This window comes from Anthonomus grandis, chromosome 3 (genome assembly GCF_022605725.1).
Source record: "Anthonomus grandis grandis chromosome 3, icAntGran1.3, whole genome shotgun sequence".
NCBI classification, from domain to species: domain Eukaryota; kingdom Metazoa; phylum Arthropoda; class Insecta; order Coleoptera; family Curculionidae; genus Anthonomus; species Anthonomus grandis.
The window spans coordinates 31,411,101-31,432,367 of record NC_065548.1 but is presented as its reverse complement, the minus strand read 5'-3'; the positions used below and the strand labels follow the sequence as shown (position 1 = coordinate 31,432,367).

The 21,267-nt window shown below is 31.4% G+C and overlaps 1 protein-coding gene across 1 annotated transcript; it reads right to left on the bottom strand.

Annotated features, from left to right (window-relative positions):
- Positions 1 to 688: 688 nt before the first annotated feature.
- On the bottom strand, positions 689 to 18,991 carry LOC126733979 (uncharacterized). Its single transcript, XM_050437480.1, has 6 exons — positions 18,795 to 18,991; positions 18,454 to 18,571; positions 16,239 to 18,393; positions 12,200 to 12,392; positions 12,019 to 12,147; positions 689 to 5,080 (listed from the first exon to the last, which is right to left on the bottom strand). The coding sequence occupies exons 2-6, from the start codon at positions 18,557 to 18,559 to the stop codon at positions 4,583 to 4,585; spliced, it is 3,081 nt and encodes a 1,026-aa protein (XP_050293437.1). The 5' UTR covers positions 18,560 to 18,571; positions 18,795 to 18,991; the 3' UTR covers positions 689 to 4,582.
- Positions 18,992 to 21,267: the final 2,276 nt, after the last annotated feature.

The window sequence follows — 21,267 nt, the reverse complement described above, 5'->3', positions numbered from 1 at the left end:
TAAATGAAGTTTCGGACCTAGGATCTATCTTTTCTTTGTTGTTTATTAATTTTTATTAAAAAAAAATGGGTTTTAATATCCGCAATAAGTGAATAAATAATATCACCCAGAATTTATCTGACATATAATAATAAAATATTTTGTTTAAATTAATGGAATTAAAATATAATGCAATATATATTAGAACTATATGTAATAGTCATTATTTACAAGAATTTACCATATACTATATTACGTCATAGGATTATAGATTTATTACTATTATGGCAACGAATTTCGTAAAAATATGAGGCACCTACCGGTTAAAAAAAAAACTTTGCAAAATGGGCGAATTTATCGCATTTTTCTTTCTTTTCTTAAGATCCCTTTACAAAAATAAACATAATAATAATAATAATAATAATAATAATGTTCTATAGTCATTTATAAAGCATACCACGTAAAATATGTGAACATACACGAATAATATTATGCCATTACGAGATAGAAACATGCACAATACTAAAATTTTTAATTTAAATTATAAGGCACTTCATCTGTAAAAACATGTTTTTTCATAATTGTACAGTGGGGCAATACCTAAATAATTTTTTGACATGGAATGAAACCCTGGGGCGTATAACTGATACCAATTTTAAGCTTTTGTAAATGTGCCTTATATTATTAATTTTAGGTTTTTTTTTCTGTCTGTTTGTCTTTTAGAACTATTTCCTTTTAGTATCTCCTGATAATGGAGTTACTAAAAGTTTAGACCCAGCGCTGAGTCCAAAATATGTCGGGAATTTAAAAAAACTGAATCATGTTTAATAAATAAATAAGCGGAGGGATACAGCAGGATTTTCATTTTACCTACATAATTTTTTTAATAATATAATGGTTTTCCCTTAAACTATGTGCACTTTTGTCAATATTAACTTAAAATGTTTCATTTACTGATTCGTAATTCAGTTCAACAAGTAATAGATCACCTTTTTTTTTTCTTTTATACTTCATGCAACACTACGTTTCAGTGTCATCATACTTTTTCCATTGTTAAAACACATATTTACGAATGTTCAAATAATCACACTTATGTGTATCAAATAATTATGTGTAATCTCTAAAATCTCAATATATGTAGTAAATCGACATTTACGTTGTTGGAAACGTCTGTATCGATATTTCCCTGCAGTGCGTCAAAAGAGTTTAGTAACGTGGCCTGTCAGCCTAATACGCGGAAGGAGCACACACGTAGGTAAAGGACAATACATACCTGTAGAGGACTAAATGTTTTAAAATAGTTGTTCAAAAATAATATAGGGTAGGTGGAGGTAAAGCTCCGCACTCTGAATTTTCCGCGGAAAATCTTAAAGTTACCTGCCAGAAGGGGTGTTCTGTATTAAGGCTGCTCAGGGTCTGAAGGTGCAAAGTACTTTATGGCGAGAAGCTGGTGTGGAGACAACATGAGGTTGGTTTATTTTTTGCATATTTTTTAAATAATTATAAGATAAAATAATAATAAAAGATTATAAATAGGTCAATAAATTTTGAATGTATTTACCAATTTTCAAAAAGATGATTTCATAATAGTTTGATTAATTCATGCTACAATTATATGATTTGTTTTTATTTAATTTGGCTACCACACGTTGTAAGAATAATTGATTTACACGAGGTCATATGATCAAAGGTATTTTCATTCGTCAAGCAGTAAAAGAAATTAAGTTCCACGGATCATCATTAAGAGACCGACTTAAGAAAGGAGGGAGGGTTAAACTTGGAAGATTTCGAGTAACTTTCAATGCAGATCAAGACACAGGATTCGTACGATGTATAGATCTGGACAAGCGATTTTATGGCTTTTTCTTTTATATATTAGCATATACAGTATTGGCTAGAAGTAAAGCAACTTAAAAAAAAATTTGCTCTCTTACTATTATTTTATATTTAAGTTTGACTATAATAAAATATAAATGACCACTGTACCTTCCCAGGAATGCATACAATGCAGATAAAATGCCAGAATAAAATCGGATAATTATTTTAAAACCCGACCGTAAATAGTTTATTCGCAATGCCTACAGGAAAAGCAATACCGAAAGAAATTAAAGTCGCGTCGTCGATCTGTTTCGTGATGATGTGAAAAAAGTGGAAATAGCAAGACGATTTGGCATTCATAAATCAATTTTATCCGGAATTGTGCAGCAATTTCAGAAGGAAGGCCACGTGTCTTCAAACTTGAAGACAGGAAGACTAAAAAACTACCTCGTATGAAGACATGCAAATTTTAAGATATTCAAAAAGAAATCCATTTTTGTGTTTCTCTCAAATCAAGCCCAAAATTGCTGAAGACCTATAAGTTAATGTCTCATCAAGGACTGTCAGAAAGAGACTATTGGATGGTGGATTACAAGCTAGACGACCAGCTAGAAAACATTTGCTCTCTGAAAAAAACAGAGGATGCCAAACATTCCTCCAAATACTTGTTTAGGCAAGCAAAAATAGAGGTTTTGAAGTGGCCATCGCAGTTTCCGATTTTAAATCCTATAGAAAATTTATGGGCAATATTGGACAAGAAGATAAGAGCAAAAACCTATAAAATGTGGAAGAACTTTATAACGCTTTAAAATTGTCATGGAAAAATATGGATCCCCACATTATCCAGAGGCTGGTATCTTCAATGCGGAACCGTTGTCTGGAAGTTATTAAAAATAACGTAAATTTTACAAAATATTAGTTTTTTTCATTATAAAACTATTTTGGTATTTATACAACATATATTGAATAAAAAGTTGCTTTACTTTTGGCCAGGTCAAAAAATGTTTATAAATATACAGGGTGGTCCAGTTTAAACGTCATTAATTTTAAGACGTGATAGAGAATTTAAAAAGAAATAGACTTTCATTATAAAATTTTTCTCAGAAATATTAAATAACAAAGATACAGGGTGTAAAAGTTAAGAATAATTATTTGTTTATTTATCATAATTTTTAAACTACCAGCTCAATTTAAATTAAATTTCGCATGCAGCTTATTGTAGTGAATTGTCAATTACTGATAAAGCCAATTTTTGAAAAAATTGCCAGTGGCGTAACATACGGACAGACTTGGTCCTTTTTTGTCTTAAATCTGCGAGGTGATAAAATATTTTTTATAAGAAGTCAACTGTTAGATCCTCCATTTAATTTGGAAAAAGAAGTTATTCTTGCAAAATTATGATTTAAGGCACTGTTTTTCAAATATCTTAGCTTAGATAGATATGCGGTCGTGTTTTAATAAGGTAATTTTATTTTTATTTAAGACAGAGTCATTTATAACAAAATTCATTATTTTGATGTAGAGGTAAATCTATTCTTTACATCGCTTCTTCAATGTCTAATCAGTTATGTAGAAATTTTTTAAAGCAATTTTATTTACTACATGATAATGGATCATTTAATGAAACTCTTAATACATAATTTAATGATTTTCTAGACATGTCAATGCTGGAATTACCTCTATATTTGACCTCAAAAGTGATACTCATTCGAATATTTCTAAAAGGGCAAACCAAGTACAAACCTCAAAGAAAATTTCTTTGATGATAAAAGGTATGCGTTACAAAAAAGTTATTTGTTAGCTATAAATACTGATCGTGTTTTACTAACAGCTTGAGTTTTTAAATTATTTTAGTGATGACAAGGAATCACTGCAAAAATATGTTCTCTAACAACACGTTCTGGAAATATTTATTACAAAATTTTCAGATCCGATTAACCCAGCACAATTACCTCATTAGCTAATCGATTATGGTATTTATGGAATTCGTTCCTTACTTATTTGAAAACAGAATGTTGGTAAATGAAAGTTTTTTATAGGCATATAATTTTTATTTTTAGCCCTAATACGAAACAAAATTTGCCACGAAGGACAATCGTGGATATTAAATATTTCATTTAAGAAATACGGAACTTTCCATCATCACGGATTATTTATCTGCTCAGGAAATATGACTAAAATAGAAAAGAAAATAAGAGTAACATCTGTATTAATTTTAAAGTGTTTGGATGTTACATTACACATAGAATATCTAGTAAAACGCCTAAAAATAGCAAATTAAGGTTTCTGGATCTGTACGTATTGGATGTAGATTATGTCAAACAAACGAATTTTTGGCTGCCTTAGATATTCGATCTCTCTCATAACAACAATAGCATTTTCTAAAACTATCTAGAAGAATTCGCATACGATAAAATCATAGAAGCGGGTAACGAGAGCAAGAATTAAAGTTGTGTGTGATGGAGTATGGTCTAAATAATCATAACGTTTTTTAGATTTTTAAAAACTAAATCTGTGATTTTACTTTAAGTGTGCAACACCATTATTATTGATATCCGACAAAAAATTAACATATATATCATATATTTCCAATGTTCAGAATCTATCTAAAGTGAGCTCAAAATACCTAAAAAAATGTTCTCTAGTGGTCTAACTGACCAACATAACACACTCTTTGCCCCACTGTACGCCACGACAAACGCCATTTGAATGAATCAGTTATTCCTTTCTTGGAAACCCTCCAAATAAATTTTGTTCCTAAAAAAAATTACTAAATATGCCTCTTCTACTCTCCTTCGTCCCCAAAATTCCCTTTACAAACATGTACACTAGCGTCCTTTAAAATATTAATCAAAACGGAAATTATCTTTTGATTAACCGTTTTGTCTAAATAAGCCTCTTCATTCACCCACTGCATCGCTACGTATAAGAATGCACTGTCGCCGAATGCCTTATTTTTTTCGTTAATATTTTCTATACACTTTTGCAAAGCTTTAAAACTGATCGTGTCATTTGGAGATTTTCTAACAATACACCCGCAAATGCCGTAATTTGTGACGTTATCGTCGAAATAAACTATGTCCCCAAGAGATTTTGGCGTATGTTGATTAAACTCTTCCATGAAATTAAATTTTTTGGACAAACGCAGCATGGTATCGTCGCTGGTTCCTTCAGTGTCGGTAAAATAAAGCAACAGAGTCCCTGAGTCAATGTTGGTTAGGGCGGTGTTGTCCTCTACCACCAGTTTACACGTATTAGACTTCTTTTCTTCTGCTGGTTCACTCTGAAAATTAATAATAGTAGGAAATGTTGCGACATAAAAAGAAAAAAACTAAATATTCAATTAGCAAACAACATAAAAAGTAAAGGTTGATAAAAAAATTAAATTAAATATTGAGCTACCAATATATCAGGTATACTTTTTTTACATGCCATATAAAAAAAAACGAAGTTGATGATGGTTTATCCGAAGCGAAAAGTCGTTGGAAAAGACTAAAATAGTTAGTTATAGTAAAATATTCCTTTTATATGAATCGGAACAGTAGTGCACAAAAAGTTAAGCTTTCTAAACCATGTAGAGTGTAGTTGTTAATATAATTATTATCCAATAATTATATTAACAACCATCATAAGTTTATTGTTAAAAAAAAACAAAATTAGGGATGCATCAAGGGCATTCAAAGTATAACACAGGAATTATTAAAATCTTATCTAAAAATAGACAGTATGGTTAAATTAAATGAGTTTTGTTATCTTGTTCGTCAGTATTTCTTAACGACACTGATTGGCAAAGACTAAATAATAATTTTGGCTCTCATTCAAAACAGTTACTTATAAGCTACAAGTAAAAAAAGTCAACGCGGAATGCTATAGAAATAAAGAAAGTACAAAAAACGTATTTGCAAAAATTTATTTAGGTATAGATTAGCAAATTAAAATAAGGCCAACACATTATAGGTTTGGTCGATAAACTAAGATTCAAATTCATTTTATTCAAAACCAAGTCTTGCTTTTATTCATTTATTAAAAATAGAGCAAGTCTTGCTATAGGTTCTTGTCTTTGAGCTTTTGTAAGTGAGGTTTTCATAAGTCACAAATTATGTCTTGTCGCTTTGCCTCATATATCGATCACCAAAGATACGAGGATAATGTTTTTGGATAGGCAGCGATAACATTCTTGCCGATTTCTTAACTCTTATCAATTCTATCCATCATAACTTACTTTAGAAAGAGAATCAGGTAACAAACTACCCTTCTTAGATTTGCTTCTTCTGACAAAATGCAACAATACCTCATTCGAAGCTTACAGAAAACTGTCATCCTTTGATTGATATTTTTAATAATGTTAGTCAGGTTTGTTCCTGTCAATCTATTGTAAAGAAATTATCTGTGATTTTGTGTAAAAATTTGACGCAAAAATCGTGAATATGAGAATTGAAAAAAGGGGTTCTTGACTTGGCTGTAATAATTTGAATAAAAGAAAGGAGATGCCGAGCATTGTTTTTTTAAATCATGTTTGTAATCTTCTAAATATAAATAATAAGCAATATTATTGATTAAGCACTCACAAAAAAAATTACCAAAATCTCATTTTTGTTAAAATCTGGACGGCGAGTTCCAAATTGCCTAAGGGTGGCAAAAGTTCAAGTCTGCCACTGACTGTTAAAGAAACTTAGTCTGCTTTAGCAACCCATCTGCTGTTAACAGGCAATAGTTTTTTTGGTTCCTAAAAGTGTGTCGGTTATTCACCTGTAGGAGAAGAATAGAAAGTGAGACCTTCTTGAAGAGATGGAAATCACTAAAGCTGAAAAAAGTGCCTTTAATAATAACATCAGAGTATATGAAGACTTTGCCACCAACAAAAATATTCATATCCTATGTATTACTGATCATGGGATGGAACGTGGATTTAGCTTTACGGGTTTATCAGGTAGATAGCATAAAGGCGGAGTACAGTACAGCTATATTTATTAAATACCATTTATTGTATACGAATTTTAATTTAGCATCTAACGTCCAAGATCCTAAAAAAGTGATTCTAGCTAAGCATATTGTGAATTTCTTTGAAAACAACATTTTGTTCTCTGAGTGTCAATTTGATTTTCGTAGAGACAGAACTATAGTTGGAGCCTTGAATTTGGTATCAGCTATTTTTGAAACTTTTCAAGATTATCAGTGCGGCACATTCTTTTGGTGCGACGTCAGCAAGGCGTTTGACTGTGTTAATCAAAGGATCCTCCAAAAGCCTACAACTTATCAAGTGGATACTTGGCGAACAGACAATAGTCCGTGCGGTTAAAAAACCGAAAAAAGGGATAAGGAGATGACATCATATTAGATATTCCTCAGTGATCAATCCTGCTAAAGTCCAGTGCAACGATATATTAGAATGGTCACCCGTCAAAACACCAGCATTCCACCTGCCAAACAATGTCATCCACCTTCTATTTACATTGTTTGAGAAGTAAAATGCTCGTGTTTTGACGGGTGACCATTCTAATATATCGTTGCACTGGTCTTTACCTCATACTGTTTTTAATTTACATTTGACCTACCAAAGTTCAAGTTAATAAAATGTCTTTTAGTACCACTCATTTTTGCTTACTATAATTAAGGTATAAGCGAGTATACGTTAACCGATTTTGTTTTTTTTTTCGGTTTGGTTAGATAGGAGATTGCACACGCTTTAAAATGATGTATCATATTTAGAGTAGCCATTTGGAATTCAAAAGTTTGAGGTCAATAATATATCCGTTATTTGGTAAAGTTTTAAATAGATTTTATGTAAAAACCTGAAGTTACTCATTTTCGTACAATCCGGATTCGTACAATCCGGTAGTGACGAGGAACAGATAATTTTAAATTTCTTAAAAGCTTTTTCAGACCACCACTGGTATAATTTATTTAATTATAAAATTGCGATTTTCTGAGAATGTAATAATCAGTTTCAAAATGGTCAAAAAATTTATAATTTTTCGTCAACGCATAATTTTGAGTCACTTAATTTTCTTTTGCTTTCTTTGCTAATTAAGCCAGTAAGACAAGGTTTTTGGAAATAAGTGGAGTCATTTCTCTTTTAATAAATGTATAATTTGTGTCTTTCAAATTCCTTGGCATAAAATAGAATGATATTGTCCAACGTGCCTATACCAAAGTTGCTTCGTTTGACCATTGTACCATATATACCTATATCGCTTTTTGCTTTTTAATTTGGGACGAAGGATAACTACATAAATTGACGTATTTTGATAAAGGCGCCGACTTGGATTAGTGCCCGAACATTTAAAAAACAGGTTATTCATATATAAATGGTTGTAACGTTGTTATACACTGTATAAATGACTTAAATTGACTCATAGATATTAGCTGAGTACTTTGAAGCTTTTTCGGTCTCCTGTAAAATTTTCATTCGAGGCAAGGTTTAGCTGCAAAAAAATAAATTAAAATATCATATCATGTACCTTTTTTCTTCTTTTGCATTTTTTTTGAAATAAGCGCTAATGCCTAGGCGCATTAATTGCTTTTCAGTAAATTTAAAAACAAGAATGTCTTAAAAGTCTTTCTTTAACTTCTGAGTATATAAACAAATTTTGTTGCTGATTTAAATAATTTTTTGTCCTTAACGATCAAAAACCCTTTTTAATTGTATCTAATATAGAACAATTATTACGGTATACGATAAACTTGTGTGCAGGTATAATATGATGAGTATGTTTTTATCTATTATCTTATTGAAATACGTATGCACAACTAAACAACTTTGGAAAAATGCGGTATGGAAAAAAAGGCATATTTTTTTACTTTTCTGTATTGTTGAAGATTTTTTTGTTATGTGATGATTAAATTGCTTCAAATTTCTTTAAATATTATAATTATTTTCGTGTATATATTTATATAAAATTTAGCAATGGATCTTCTGTTTGCTTTACTTGCACTTTCTTCAAATCACAAAATAGTTTTGTCACTAACCAAAACTTTATTTAATTCCTCGACACGTTTCGCTAACTATGTTAGCATCTTCGAGAGAAGATTAAAACTGAGTTTTAAATTGAGAGAGTTAAAACTTAGAGAGTTAGAATATAGTGGTAAAACTGTTTTGTGATTTAAGTGTTACACCAAAGGTTCCTACTCATAATACAGCGTTAATATCTGTCGATTTGCATCTAACGAATAATTCACTGTAAAGAACTTATATAGAAGCTACTAGTAGGTCAACATTTTAATGACTTTGAGGTATAACTTGAAGCATTAATTGTATTATATTAATATATTTAATTGAAAAATATAAGCCGAAAGTGTGACTCTAAGCGTCGAACTCAAAAAACAGTTGAAGTTAAACAAACATATACGTTTATTTATATAAAAACAGAAAATATATTCCATTTAAAAAACGCAACATTTATAGCATAGGTCTTTTGTTTTTCATACAATTACTTTTTTATGGCAATCTTAGAATTTTTCGAGCTGAAATACATCGAGTACCTTGAAAAATACGGCAAAAGAGCAAAAATATACTATTTTTGTTCCTTTTAAACGGAATACCCTATACCTTTCTTTCACAGACTCAGTAATAAGCCATCTGCCCCAGAACTATAATAAAACAATTAAAAATAAGAAATTTCTAATAAATTCACGTTCCTGATATAACCGGTAAGTTTATACTTCTTATGAGCTTCCATTTATACAAATATTTTTCTTTTTTTAATAAAATATCAATTAGAAAACTTTCAATCCAACAATGTATTTATATCCAACAATGTAACAAGCAATTGATTTCATGAATTTGCCTTTAAAACTGCATTTGCTATAAGTTATTGTGTAGTTCAAAATTATCGATTTAATGAATTGAAAACTCTTAAATTTGAAAAAAAAGAGGCATTATTTCCAACAGGTTTGTTACCCAATTACAGGAAAGAATAAAAGGAAAAAAAAAATTTACCAAAATAAGTATAAAAATGAAGAATCAAAATGCTTAACATTCTATGCACTTAAACAGACTATCTATATACATACTAGAAAGACTACTGCATTACCTATTTACTTAATACCTTCTATAATGGACATTAAACTGTCAACAAAAATAACGAACCGTTCGTGTAACTTATTATTAATATAATTCTGACACATTAAATTATTAGGGGATTTAAACAAAATATTAGTCCGAGTGGGATTTACATAAAATAATCTAAAATGCCTAGAGTTTATTCTTGGTACCCGAAAATTTAATCCAGCCAAAAGGGTGGGTCAGTCAATCTTGTTATGAATAAGGTTATATAAGAATTTTATGGAAAGAATTTCTCTTCTTTTTGCTAAGGGTATAATATTAAATTTATTTAAGTATAATTGACTATCCAAACCTCTGGCTGGAAAAACACCTTCCTCTCTAAACCAGAGATACTTCACAAACTTGCGCTGAATGCGCTCAATATCATCTATCAGGTAGCTAGATAAATTGGGTACTAAATTAGAGATCCGTATTCTATTTTTGAGCGTATGTAAGTGAAAAAAAGTAGTTTTAAAGTATTAATATTTTAAAAGTGCGGACAGTTTCGCTAAACAAAACCCAACAATTTGGCAGAGTCAGAAACTATTTTTGCTATATGCTTAGCGAAACTTAATTTTGCATCATAAGTAATTCCCAGATCAATCACCTCATCCACTCTGGCCAACACAACATTATTTGCTCTATAGTCAAAATTGATTGGCAACAGTTTTCTAGAAAATGAGAGAATAGAGCATTTATTGACATTGCACCAATTCTCTACTTTGTTAAGATTTATCTGAAGGAATTCGCAATCGTCTTCAGTATCTATTTTTGTAGACAATTTTATATAATCCGCAAACAGTAAACTCTGACAAGACAGTAAATTGGCAAGATCGTTTATAAATAATAAAAAGAGAAGCGGGCCCAAGTTAGATCCTTGCGGAACTCCCGAGCACACTTCATATATAGGAGACTTAAAGCCTTCATATTCAACAAACTGTTTACGACCTCGTAAGTAAGATTTTATCAAAGCATCATTTATAAAATCATATCATATCTAAATCCGTAGAAAAACCAAAAAATGTTAGCTTATGAAGAAGTACAAAGTGGTCAATTTGGTCAAAAGCTTTGCAGAATTCAAGGTATATTACATCAACCTGGCCTCTATTATTCAAATGCTGACACAGATACTCATTTAGGCAAGCCAGGTTTACTGTACAGGAGCGATTTTTGATGAAACCAAGTTGATTAGGTGCTATGTCTAATTTGACATGGGCATATATTCTATTATAAAGAACTATTTCAAAAAGTTTGGAGAAATTACATAAGATCGATATAGCTCTGTAATTTTGAATGTCGTTCTTCGGTCCCTTTTTGAGTATCGGGGATATTCTTGCAGTCTTCCATTTATCGGGAAATACTGTTGAAGACAAGATAAGATTAAATTGGTGGGCAATAGGCCCTGATAAAGCGCGAATACAATCTTTAACGACAAGACTTGGTACTCCATCGGTACCGGAGGTCAACTTACTTTTTAGTTTATTAGAGGCGGTGACAATTTCATCTTCCGAAAAATTATAAGAGCAATTTAGAGAGTTGTTAATAGTCTGGCTCGATTCAATACCAACATTAATACTAGATGGGTCCGACTCAATATATACGCTTTGAAAGAAAGTTCCAAATGCATCAACAATTTGCTGTGAATCTTTTATTGAAACAGCATTACTCCGGGAATACGCGAAATTCCTTTCCTGTTCTGCACATAGTTCCAAAAATCGGAGGAGTCTACATTAATTCGATTTTCAGCTGTTCGAGGAAATTCTAAAAAAGCAATCCTAATTTGTTCGTTCATTGTTTGTTGTGTTTAATATTGCTTCGAACTATTTTAAACTGACTTTCATAATAATGAGTTCTGTATTTCTTGAGTTTTTTTCGAATTAAATTCTTTAGTTTGATATTTTTTATGATATCAGAATTAAACCATACTATGTAAATATTTCATTAAGTGTACTGTAAAAGCTGTCGCAAGATACATTAGGATCAAAAGAGGCAAAAACTTTGAAAACTTTTAATTTGATTTAAAAATTGAAAAAAAAACTGTTTTCAAAGAACCAAAAAAAAACACATCAAACATACTGGTTATCGATCATGAAGCTCAAATTCTCGCAAAATAATAAAACATTTTGTTAAAATGGAAAAGACAAAGTTTTGTTTGGACTCAATTGTAGCATACATACCTGAACTAAATTACACACTCGAATCTCAACATCAACATTGTCAAATAAATGCGCTAACATCGCTTTCACCTTATTCCATTCTAAACGGTCCAAACCGCAACCCAGTCGTGGCATAGCTAATTTTGTCACCTAAATAATCATTAATAAGCCTAAGAAATTGAGCTAAAAAATGCAGTTTAACCTTGTTTTCCTTAATATGATCTTTAAGTTTACACAAAGATTCCCAGAGGTCTTGATAAGTCGGTTTTCCTGAAGATTCTTTTTTGGTAACCAAATAATAAATAAAACGCTGATGTTCCTCGTCAAATAGAACTGCCAGGCCACCTGGTTTCACATATTGGTCCAGGAGTTCTGCTTGGTTACCGAATTCACGCCTGTAAATGAAGCGATCTTGGTGTATGCAAACGGAATGATTAGCAAGTAAATAAAAGTTCAATTGTTATTTTCTTTATATATATTAGTCTTTTTTGCAATGATGCAAAATTGTGTGGAAAGATATTGTGAATTATTTATTATGTAATTATATACAGTAGTGGCCATAATTATAGCAACAAGTACATTTTTCCTTCAAATTATATGATGTGGTAGATTAGAAAAAAAACTGGTATATATTATGATGTATTTTTTACAAACCTTTTTATTTATGTTTATTTTTTTGTTACTTTATAAAAGAAATAAAAAAATGGGAATTTTTTTTAGGAAACGGGTTGGACAAAATTATAGCAACACATTTTAGAAAAATCAATTTATTTATTCTCCAAAGTCAAAATAAGATTACAATACAATAATATTCTTCAGTATTTAGTATAGTACCCTTTAGCCCTTATAACAGCAATGCATCTTTTTGGCATGGATAAAATAAGTTTGTTTATAACATCATGATCGATTGACAACCAAGTATCCTGAAGAGCTTCGAAAAGTTCTCCAGCATTTTTGAAATTCCTGGTTCTACACCTGTTATCCACAATTTCCCAAAGATTTTCTATTGGATTTAAATCCGGAGATTGGGAGGGCCACTTCATAACATTAATTTTTTCATCATGGAGAAACTCTTTTATTAGCCTTGAAGAATGTTTTGGATCATTGTCATGTTGAAATTGATATAACAGCGGCATATTTTCTTCAGAATAGGGTAACATAACATTCTTTAATATATCCTTGTACATAAATCGATCCATAATCCCTTCTATTCTGTGAAGAGGTCCCATACCATACTCCGAAAAACAGCCCCACACTAAAACTGAACCACCACCATGCTTAACTGTAGGAGAAGTGTACCGAGGATTAAATCTTTTGCCTACAGGACGTCGAACGTATGCAGCACCATCACTTTTAAATAAATTGAATTTTCATTCATCGCTAAAAATAACTCTGCGCCACTGATCAATAGTCCAGCCCTGGTGTTCTCGAGCAAATTCAAGTCGGGCCTTCACGTTCTTCTTGGAAAGAAGAGGCTTTTTTGCTGGTCTGCGTCCAAACAACTTATTTTCAAATAGACGCCGCCTTATGGATCGTTCCTAAGATCGGAACACCCACTGCCATCCAAAAGCCCTTTAATTTTTGAAGAGGACAAAAATGGGTTTTGCCTGGAAATCCGAACAATCATTTTGTCACTTTTTTTGTGAAGTTTTCCGGGGACGTCCCGAATTTTTTTTGGGTACTACCAGCCCTGTGTTATTGTATCTTTTCACTATACGTGATACAACTGATCTGTGAAGAGCAAAATTTTTTGCAATGGATGACTGTTTGATGCCTGACTTACACTGATTAATTATAAGTTGCCTCACTTCAACAGACACGGTTTTACCACGATTCATACTGTTATTTAAATAAGTTAATAACTACCAAGAAATCACAATATAAATTGTTTCAATATTGCACTTCAACAGATTGAAAGAGCACTAAATTTCAAATGTTGCTATAATTATGACCAGGTGAAATATTTGCAATTACAAATATTTATTGTCAGCAAAAAAACAGGTAGGCTTTTTTTTTATTTGAATGAGAAATTTTGTTTAAATATTACGAGGCCATCTAAACCAGTGGCGTACTTTTACGATTAAAACATACATATAATAGTTATTATTAAATATTAGTAAAATTCAGATTTGTTGCTATAATTTTGGTCACTACTGTAGGTGGTTCTGATATAATTCTTGTAAAAATTTAACAATACAGTTTTATTTTTGTAACCTTAACAATGTGTGCTGATGTTATGGATTACAATACATAAATTGCAGTTTTGCCAAAATTGCATTAATTAGAAATAATTAATGTTAATTGTAAAATAAACAATTTGAAAAACCAAAATTTAATAAATTAAGGTGATGGGTTCATATCCCATATTAAATCTAATTTAATATATATAATTATATAATCTAATTTATTAAAATCACTGGGATCAGTAGCTATAAATAAAGAAATTGATATCTTTTGTGGAGAGTAACATGGCATTTAAAATAGAGAAAAGGTCAATAATTATCCGTATTTAAATGTATGATTAATAACATAACTAGCGCAGACGGCAACAGTAAATTTCATATATCAAATAATCATTAAAATGCCTTTTTTCTTAAAGGTAGTTATTCAGATCACTCTCCAATTATACTTATTATTTCCATATGAAAAAATAATGTTGTTAATAATAAATATTAAATTTTTACTACAACTTAGATAAAATAATATTAAAAACTCTCTTGTAAGCGAAAGTAACGATTTTAAGCAAAAATGATTCCAATTTATGTACAAATGAAAAGTTTTATTGTAAATTAATATAAGAAAAAATAAAAAATGAATAAGCCTAAAAATTTCATTTCCATCTTTAAGTTTCTTGAAATAGTATTTCTAAGTAAATACAAGAAGAAATGAAATACAATTCAAAAAGTCTAACAAAATATTACAAATCCCTTTTATGAAAACTAAGAATAGCTAATGACAGATCTGATGTATGGACCAAACTAATCATGTGTAGTAAGCAAAAATGAGCACCAACAATGAATGAAAACATTAATTACTGTCATTAGAATAAATATCATAATAAATGTATTTTAATATTTTTGTATTATTTGTAGTCTTCCATACATGTACAATCTTTATAATGTTATAAATTTATTTAAATTGGCAAATGTTTACACATACTAGTTACTGGTTCATTTGATTTTTGTATAAAATAATTATTTCTTCATTTAAAGCTGTTTGTAGAGATACCTTGAAAAACATTAGGCTAATTAACCTGACAAACAAGTTGAGTAAAATTTTTGAAAAATTATGTTTCTGTATTTTTTATATGTTTAATTCACAGGTGTATGTTTGGAAAATGCTTTTAACGGTAATATTACACGGTACCGGATATTTGAATACTTTAGCCAGCCAGATCACCTGCCAGGACTTCGGTGAAAGAGGTAATTATACTCTCAGGGAATTGAATTATGCACTAATTCTGAACTAACATTATTATTGCAAATAGATTATCACAATATTGTAAACTGTTTATCACATGAACATTTACATCTAATATAAACATTATTTCAATTGGCATAGTAAAAAAATCCACTCTATTTTGTTTAGGTAGTCAACCTTTGATATCTCTCATTTTGAGATATTTTATAGAATTCCAAATTTTTTTGTGCTGGAGCTAAATCTCAATGCAGAACTATTTGGCATAGGTCAAATTCCCATTTTTGATCAATTATATCTCTGCAAATACTTTGTATTTTGGTATAATGCAATAAAGATTATTGTTTATTATTATATGTTATTATTTATCTAATTCATAGTATAGATGCTTTTGCTAGAAAATAAATTATCATTAATTAATTATTAAAGTGAAGTTTTAAGAATTCTCCTGTAAATATTGTTAAAAATTTTGACAGGTGGTACAAGTTAGTTCATATTAGGTAAAATATGTTTGAAAGTTAAGATAAGAATTACTTAAAAATACAATAGTAATCTTAGGATTTCTAGTAATCAGAAATACTTCTTACAGTTTTTAGCTAGAATTAAAGTACATTATTTCTGTCAACAAGGATACATTGGCATATGTTGCTATACAACTAAATGTGGCAAATTTTTTGTCAAAGTGGTGTTTCCCTTACCTATTGTAAGTTTTGTTTTAAATACAAAAATAAACTACTAAAAAATATATCTATCACAGAATACCCCTTCACTAAATTGTTATAATAAATACTCCATAAATAAAAAATAATTAAATACTCACGTACTTAAAAGTCACAGCAATTCCACTGCCCATTCTGAAATCCTCAGCAACACAGTGAACCAAAGAAAATTCCTTCGGCTGATTAAACAGATTCCCTTCAATTTCTTCTATGTCTTTTTCTATTTGCATCATCATCCACTGTCTCTCCCACTGTTCAAACCCAGTTGGTTTTAGATAAAATTGTTTCTTTTCTCTTTCCATTCTTGGATCTCTGTATTTGCAGTCTTCCTGTACAGTGTCTGACCTATGCCTCCATGAACCAGTGTCACCATTTTGTTTCTCCAATGATCTCCTCATTTTTCTTTCCTTATCCCAATATCTATCTTTAAAAGTTGAACCACCATTATTTCTAGTTCTCCAGGGCAAAGTTTGAGGTGCCTCTTGTGTTTGCTCCTGCAGGTTCCTCTCTTCTTCCATTTCTTGGATCCAGGATCTGTTCATTTTGTCTTTTTCTAGAGGTGTTTCTGAAATTTGATTTGATTCATTTAAAACTAAATGTTCCTCAGAGCAGGTTTCTTTAACTTCATTAGATTTTAATGGTTGTCTATCACTTAATCTTCCTCTCCCTCCAGTACCTCTACCTCTAGGCTTAGAATCATAATTTTTTGAAAAATCTGCATTTGAGAGGCGTCCCCTTCTTGATGAATTCTTTGCATTTTGTTCTGAACCATTTCTCTCTTTTGCTCGATTTTGTCTTTGTACAACAGGCTTTTCAGTTCCCCTAGCTGCTGTACTCTTTGAAGGACTTTTATCTCTTATTATTTGATTTTGATTAGAACATTCCTTGACTAAAGGTTTTTGGATACTGTCTGGTTCTGTCAAATCTTTTTCATCTTCACCATTCTTTCTAATAATTTCTGAGGTAATTATAGTCTTCTCCTTATCATCTCCCTGGCCCACTGACCCAAATTCATTTTCTTTCACCTCATTTTGATGTTTAACATCAATGCTTATTTGATGATAACTTGTGTTTGGCTCTTCTAGAATTTTCTCTTCACTATTATGGTCTGCCCAGGAACTTTCCCACTCACCTTTGCAGTAATGCTCCTTTGACTCCAAATTATCTTGGTGATGAGCTTCACTATTTTCTTCCCCTGCATTATTTTCTGCTAAATTAAGTTTTTGTTTAGCATCTTCTAGTTTTTCATCATTAAAATTATTTTGGTGGATAGGGGATTTTCTACCTCTGTTTGATCTATGCCCTCCTCTACCTTTACCTCTGTAATATCCCTCATAACTTTTAAGTGGTTTGGAATATGTTTCATGACCATCTTTACTCCAAATTTTGTTCTCTTCAACGCCTTCTGTCATAACCTTACTCTTGACTACTTCACACTCTTTGTCAATGTCATGGGAAGAGATTTGTTCCCTACTTTTGTTCCATCTTTGTCCTCTCCCTCTATAGAAACCACCCCTATAATTGCTATTCTGCGACCTATATAGTTCATGGAACTTTTCTTCCTGATTATCTCTCCAGTCTTCATTACCTTTTTCAAACTTTCTATTGAAGTCACTTTGGTGCCTCTGCACTTCTCGTCTATCTGTATTTAGTCTGTATCCACTTCTGCCTCGATTATTAAATCCACTTCTGTAATTTCTTTGTTGTTCCTCATAGGCATCTTTCTTTTTCTCAGTTGCTATTGCTCCACCACTAGCTACATTATTTTGCTGATTTGGTTCTAATCTAATACTACCTCTTTCTCTATAGTTCCTATCATGATTTCTCAATGGTTCTTCTTGTCTTTCTTCTCCATTTTCATTCCATGGGCCTTGATTTAAGTTCCTTCTAAAGTTTTCTGAATCAGTTCTTGGCCTAGAGCTTTCCAGACTGTGTTTGTATCCTCTGGAAATATCCCTTCTATTAAATCCATAATTATTTCTAATAGGATAACTGTCAGTTTTGGGTTTCTCTTCAACTTTTTGGGCTTGTATTGGTTCTTCTAATTCTGGTTTCTCTTCAGACAAATGATCTGGAGCTTTATAGCTTGTATCAGCATGTGGCACCTGAAGAGGCAAAGTAAATGGCTGGCAACCAAAAGGGGGTCTTTGACCACTTGACACTGGACAAATAGGGGACACTATAGCATAACCAGGTGGCAAACATGCTCTAACTGAAGGTATAGCAGTATGCAATAAGGGAGATGGACTTGTGGAAGGTGCTGAAAACAAAGTGAGTAAATTATGGAGAGAATCGGGTAACTACAACCATTTGGACGTACCAGCATTGAATCTGGGTATGAATTCTGATGCATTGGGGTTAAGGCTGGAAAATGGATGTCCAGCGGAAGGACGCCCGGTATCTTTAATCCATGTGGATGGTTCCATGTTTGTTGATGGCTTTAAAATAATGTATTTTATTTTACTAATGGTAATGATTAATTATGTATTTTGAAAGATTGATGACATTATTTGTGGTTGTGGTTAAGTTCTTGACTGATTAAATGTCATGAATTGATTTAAAGAAGAAAGTGCCTTCTGTGTCTTAAAAGGTAAAATTACAAAAAATATATTTAGCAGCCCTGATTTTAATAACAAATAAGGTGTATGGGTGGATACTCACTTGTAACTACAATGATTCAAATGAAGTTTTCTGTGGAACTACTCGAACAACAGCACTTAATTTTAATAGTCTTATCAAGATAAGCGTCAGCAGTTATTTTTTTTGAAAATTGTTTATAAATGTCTGTGAATCCCTGAAATCTCACTTTTTTACGCCTTCCCTGCAGTATTTTGACTTTTCTAACCTAAAAACTTATTTTAACAAAATGTCACTAGCAAGTGTCAATAATGTCATTTATTATGGAGGGAACTTTAGAGCCATATTTTAGAGAGTAAGCCTTAGGGCATTTTCACACTAGACGACACGACAACGACAACGATGTCGGTGGACACATAATCTCATGTAAATTCATTGGCGCGCTTTCACACTACCGATGTCGTGTCGTTACGTCGGCATCGTGTCGTGAGAGGCAACGCCATGTCGCCAAGCAGCAGTCACTCCACTAGTGTCGACATTTTTTTCCGTTGTGTAAATTAGTTTCATCTTTGCGTATAATATATTATTTAAAAATAAAGTGTATCAAAAACTAAGGAGAATGGCCAGTTTCAAACATGATTTGGTAACATTAATTGAATTAGTGGAATCAAAGCTTTGTATTTGGAATAAGTCAAATGAAAATAATAAAAATAAAATACTTCGGGACCAAAGTTGGTAGGAAATATTTCAATTTCATTTTCATTTTTACAATTTTTGGAGTATGGATATGACCAATTATCCCAAGCTGAAAATAAAAAAACAGGTAAATATTATTATTGCTTTATTTTTAACAAAACTTTAATTTTCGATAACTACCAGGGTAATTGACCTTCTTTGCTAACAAAATAATTTGCAAAGCACGCGCGTGTTAGTTGATTGGGTTTTAGCGGGTGGTAAGTTTTTCAATTTGAAATAAGATGATATAATTAGATCTTCTCGAAATCCATCTTTTTTTCGTATTATATTATGTAAAGTAATAAAAGCTTTAATAATATTTTTGTAAAATATTTAGAAACATTTATTGATCTGTAAAATATCCTAAATTTGTTGCTTAAAATTCCAAATGCGCATTCCACATATCTACGAGCTCTATGCAGTCTATAGTAAAAAATACGCGTTGTTTGATAATATACTAAATTATGATTTGAGAAATCTTTGAGAATATGCTTATTCATTAAAAATGCATTATCGGCAACAAATACCTAAGGAACTTTTAAGTTTATTTCCTGCGACAAAGGTCTTGCATCTGATAAGCCTAATTCGTTATTTATTAATCTTCTCCAAAACTCAGTATTTTGAATAATCGAGGAACCACAATCTTTCCAACAGCATTTCCATATGCTCCAACATCCACGAATAGAAAATTATAATCGACATCGGCAATTGCCAAAAGAACTACGGAATAACAAAATTCTTATAATTAAAATTCATCGATCCTGCATGAGGAAAGTTTTCAGTACGAATATGTTTTCGATAGCTCCAAGGCACCTGGGGAAATTGGCTCTTCTTTGGAATTCATCGGCAATTTCTTTCCAGCCTTCTTCCGACATTTCTTTAAGATAAGTGGATCTGAATTTATTCCATATATGGCTACACACAAAATTTATTTTTTTTGCTCAAAGTAGATATCCCAATTCAATAATTATAAGATTCTATAATTATAGTCAGTATGTACCCTGTGTGTAGCTAAATATCTGAAAAAAAACATATTCAATTAGTTAACTTGTCTTCGTTTTTGCAGGAGATATTATTTCGGCTAAATGGACAAATATAAGGGACAGCTTTTTTAGATCTTTACGAACAAAAAGTGGTCAAGGAGCAAAAAAGAATTCTATATATAGTGACCATCTTCAGATTTTACTTAAGATAGCACAGAAAGATGACAAAGACAACAATTTTAATCAGGTTCAAACAGAAGAGCACAGGACAGATGGTCAGTTTACAGAGTCGCAGCTATCTGTAACAACTACATCTTCGCGCACAATATCGCAGACACAGCTGTCTCCATCAACCTCTCAACTATCAAGTCAAATTCTATTAAAGTCAAGAAGGCAATCAGACGATATACAACGAGAAATTTTGTCAGAAATAAAACAAGGAAAACAGTCAAATGAACCCTGCTGTTGCCGTTACCGTTCTCGATCCGACCAAGAAGTGCTACTATTATCCTTCATTCCATATTTACGAGATATGAGTGAAGCCGAATTAATGGATTTCCAGATGGAAGTTTTAACGACCATTAAAACAATTAAAGGACGCCGCCGTATTCCTATTCAACCACCTTTTCAATAGCAGCATGCTAATGTCAAAATGGCAGTGTGTTGCTCTTGCCTTCGCCTGTAACGATCTCGTTAGACTCTGACAATTCGCTCCAAACTTCGGATTATCAATCGCCTCCTCCAAGAAATCATATGGTACACCAACCACCAGAACAATCTTCTCAAACATATTTGACAAATTATGTAACAAACAAGTACCAACAACTATTTGACAAAAC

What these genes read in the sequence shown, in the direction of transcription:
- LOC126733979 (XM_050437480.1), bottom strand. Translation starts at nt 18,559, where the DNA reads ATGGAACCATCCACATGGATTAAAGATACCGGGCGTCCTTCCGCTGGA. An exon ending in CATACCCAGATTCAATGCTG is followed by an intron (nt 18,394 to 18,453) that starts GTACGTCCAAAT and finishes CTTTGTTTTCAG; the next exon opens with CACCTTCCACAAGTCCATCT. An exon ending in GGAATTGCTGTGACTTTTAA is followed by an intron (nt 12,393 to 16,238) that starts GTACGTGAGTAT and finishes CTTCATTTACAG; the next exon opens with GCGTGAATTCGGTAACCAAG.